Genomic DNA, 4405 nt, shown 5'->3' on the forward strand with positions numbered 1-4405 from the left:
GGGGTATTGGGTAGCGCGTTGCCCCAAGAAAATGTACTTTGATTATTATAAATCGGTTCATATTGTTGAGGCTGTGGTATGTTGTATATTTGGTTTGAGGTTGGAATCGAAGTTCGGTTCCCGAAGTGACGGCTGCAGTCGACATTTTCAAATGTTCGGTATGCGTTGGCAGAGGCAACTAGGTTTGTAGAAACGTCGGCGGGTGTGACGTAGCGAGATTGTACGCCGGCGTAATTGGCGTTGGCATTGTAGGCATGAATATAAGTATGAGCAGAACTTACCTCCGTTGAAGTGGTAGTGTTTTGAGACGTTCCAACAGCGTCGGCGTTGGCAGAACTTGAACTTACGCAGCAGCGGAAAATATAGGCGCGTAGGTAGAGCATTTACCTGGGGTTACGTCGGCACGGGTGACGTTGGCTAGATGTGCGTCGGTAGAGTCTACACGTGATTTTATCTCTTTTTTCAATAAATTGTTTTCCCTATTCGATGCGTCCAAAGATGCTTGTAGAATTTTCAATTTTTCTCGAAGCTGATCCATTTCGGTGTCTTGGCTCACGACCGTCGTGTTGAGCTCCTCTTCGCTGGCAGAGTCCTCCTTTTCAGACATCTTGTCTCTTCTTAAGTTGTATGGATGACTGGGCATTGATTTAATAAAACAGATTTACTCCAATCCAAAAAAATGTTGGAGTAAGATCCCTGCAGCAAATCAAACTGGTTCAGAACTTGCGCTGAGCTAGCCTGAAAAGGGACGGTACTGGTTCTTCATCTATCCCAACTCAATGCTTGCAACTGTCTTTTTTAACATGGCGATGTCCTACGAAGTGACAATTGTCGCCCTCTGCAGAACTTTTGAACTTGTTCTGAGCTGACTCTGGCTTAGATGGTTCTGATACAGTTCATATAACAACAGTTCATAGATAGTTCAAAAAGGGTCACCTCCGGGCTAGAAAAAATGTGGTTAGTTTTGAGCTGGTTCTAATAAGTATAGTATGGAGCCTTTTCTTTAAATAGGCACGCAAACAATTTTGTAAATAAAAATACTTCATTATATGTTTCAAGAGCTATTTGTTTTGAACTAATTTACTTTTTGACGCAAACTGTGCTTTAAATTTAGGAACATAAAGTGTCAATTATTCCTTTATTTTCTAAAACCGTTATTCTTAAAAATGATTTATATTTGTTACGTATAATGGGTATTTCTGGGATACCTATAATTAAAAATCTGAACTAAGTCGTGTCAAAAAATGAGAAAAACGGTGATATATTGAATGATTATTCGTGATAACTCAGCGTTAAATTGCATTAAATTTATTGAAATGCAATACATGGACTTTCCGGCATCTCATAAGAAATATAGAATTGTGAATATTCACAATAGTTTTCATGCTAAATATTTTTCGTAAATTTTTTATTTAAGGATGGCTCATAAGTATTATAACATAAACAAATAAATTCACGTTTCTAACTGTGTTGGAAATTTAGTAGAATTCTAGAAACTGTTATAAAAACTTCAATATTTTAAATCAGAGTTTATAAGTATGCAGTTCTATAGCCCATTAAATTTTAGTATAATTAATCGCGCTGATTTTTTATAACTCTTTTTACGCACGCTCTTGAAGGCATTCTCCTATTTAAATATTTTCGTTTAAGATGCAAGATTACACTTTACTACACTAAAATTCTATGGGCTACAAAACAGAATACTCGAAATATTTATAAAAAAATATCTGATTAAAGATTTGAAATTTTGAAGACAGTTTTTAGAGTTCTATAAGTTTGCAGCACAGTTAGGAATTTGAATTTAAATGGTTTATGGAGTATGAGACATAGTACTTAAATAAAAACTAAACGAAAAATATTGAAAATGAAGAACATTGGAAATTAAAAAAAAAATCAATGCATAACTACACATTTCGGGGGCTTAGTGATACATTTACGTATGTACATTATCGTTCATATGAATAGCACTCCCATTTCAAAGTGCGATTGTTTACCACTTTTGCAAATTTTTTTACATCTGATTAAAAGGTCAAACATTTTGACGAAAAATCGTTAAATTTAACTTTGTTTTGTATAAAGTTTTAAAACACGGTTTATATGATTTTATTCGTATTTTATACATACGTACGTAGATATGTATAAAAAATGACATTAATGTACCAATAACGACTTTTTTGGAAATATTTGAGCAGTTGCCCCATAAACTATGTAGAGAATTACATATTAAATAAACGAAAACAGTTTGTTATTACTTTTAGGGTCTAAGAAAATCGAAAAAATATAGTATATTACATTTGTGCATCTTTTGTCAGCTTTCACATGACCAGGATGAGTAACATTGATGACAGCGCAACTAGCAACATATGAGTTTCAACCGTCCAACTCTGCATCCCTTTTTCAGTAGTTCAGAGACAGTTCTGAAATTTGTAGGGCGGAACTAGCGCTTTGCCAGACTGTCCCTAAATTTTGCTGCAGGGATATTAAAAATAATGTCGCCGCTCGTTGTATTACCATGTAAATTTGCAAACGACATTTGCAGCAGGGAGATTCCACACGTGTATTAAGAACGCAGAAAACAATATTTATGATTTATCGAAAATTGTTAGCATTGTTATTGTAGGTTTTAATATCTGTAAATTAAATTTTTTACAAAGTTTTATTTAACTTTTCAACCAATATTTTTAATTCTATCTTTTCACCGCTTACCTTACACGTGTCGTTCCCGAAACCGAATCAATCGTGCCGTAAAACACGATCTTGCCAAAAACACGCTTCGTTCAGTTTTCAGGATTGCACACGGCAGGAGTAACATTAGTGTTTTAAAACAAATTTATGTTAATAAGGAAATACAATGTTGAAATAAATAAAAAATAGAAAATGTTTTCATTGGCACGCAACAGCCACATATTGAAAAATATTTCAATAAAAAATGTTAATTAATTACCATAGAACAAACATTGGGTCAGGTATGTATTTACATGAATTTCTTTAGTACTAAGTTATAAAAAAATATAAATAGAAATGATAAGCTTCACTTATTATTTCTGTTTAAAAGCTATTTCACTCCTCTTTCATATGATACCAAATTTTTCCTTTTTGGTTGTTGTTGTTTCCGACAGGGTGGGTGTATGATGTATTATGGAACGAATTTCCGTCATCCCTTGTGAAATTTGGTTTGGAGACAAACCGGTTTCGGCGTTGTGCCATCTTCAGTGTCATTTTTCGTTCTGCATAATTTTTGTTGGTTGCTCGTATTTATACTCCTTGTTAACTACCTCTTTCTTTTGTTAGGTACGTCTTTTTAGTTTTTCAGTGTTTGCGGTACTCAATAGGTAGATGAATTGTTTTGGCTCGTTTTTGACGGCAGGTAGAAGTCCGTGATTTTTACCCCCTTTGTTTTTGGAGTCGGTGTATTCCCTTCCATTCCAGGCCTCTCCATATGCCATTGCGGAAAATAACGGATATAGGAGAGGCCTGGTGGAGAAGTTAAGAAAGGACACAAAATCGAAAAAGACTAGCAAAGAGGAAAACAATAAAAAAACTTGGGCAGCTCTAACTTATACAGGAAAGACATCTTACAAACTTGCCAAATTCTTTCATAAGTACGACATTCAGACATCATTTAAAACAAGGAACACAGTGGGAAATATATTGAAAGAGAAAATAAGCGAGGAAGACCCGCTAGATAAACAGGGTGTTTACAAGTTAACCTGTGAGTGCCGACACAGTTACATAGGACAAACAGGGCGAAATATAAGAACAAGGTATCGAGAACACATAAGGGATTATAATAAGAAAAAACGAAAACCAGAGGCTGCAATAGAATCGAACTTCGCGAATCACATGATCAAAAATAAATGCACACCAATGAAGATTGGACAAACAACAGAACTTCTCCGTGTACAACATAAAGGACAAAGATTGAATATATTAGAAAATATGGAAATATATAAACAGAAGACCTTCAAAGGACAAATAATAAATGAGCAAATAAATACTGCATCGGACGTACTGTTTGAACCTCTAAAACTACTGTACAAGAAGAAGAATGACAACAAGAAAATATTAAGGACAGATATGGAAGGGAATACACCGACTGCAAAAACAAAGGGGGTAAAAATCACGGACTTCTACCTGCCGTCAAAAACGAGCCAAAACAATTCATCTACCTATTGAGTACCGCAAACACTGCAAAACTAAAAAGACGTACCTAACAAAAGAAAGAGGTAGTTAACAAGGAGTATAAATACGAGCAACCAACAAAAATTATGCAGAACGAAAAATGACACTGAAGATGGCACAACGCCGAAACCGGTTTGTCTCCAAACCAAATTTGACAAGGGATGACGGAGATACCGAATTTGTTTAATTTGGATAAGCGGTTGGTCTATTATCCGGATAGGAC

General features: G+C 35.1%; 1 protein-coding gene across 1 annotated transcript; it reads right to left on the reverse strand.

Moving 5' to 3' along the window:
- Nucleotides 1-347: 347 nt before the first annotated feature.
- LOC118749326 lies at nucleotides 348-735 on the reverse strand (the record flags this gene model as incomplete). The annotated part of the gene is given in 1 exon segment (XM_036484122.1): nucleotides 348-735. A coding segment is annotated over 1 exon segment (296 nt), but the record flags the coding sequence as incomplete, so codon positions are not given.
- Nucleotides 736-4405: the final 3670 nt, after the last annotated feature.

This window comes from Rhagoletis pomonella, unplaced genomic scaffold, assembly GCF_013731165.1.
Source record: "Rhagoletis pomonella isolate Grant_MI unplaced genomic scaffold, Rhpom_1.0 Rhpom_scaffold_00015, whole genome shotgun sequence".
In the NCBI taxonomy this organism is placed as follows: Eukaryota; Metazoa; Arthropoda; class Insecta; order Diptera; family Tephritidae; genus Rhagoletis; species Rhagoletis pomonella.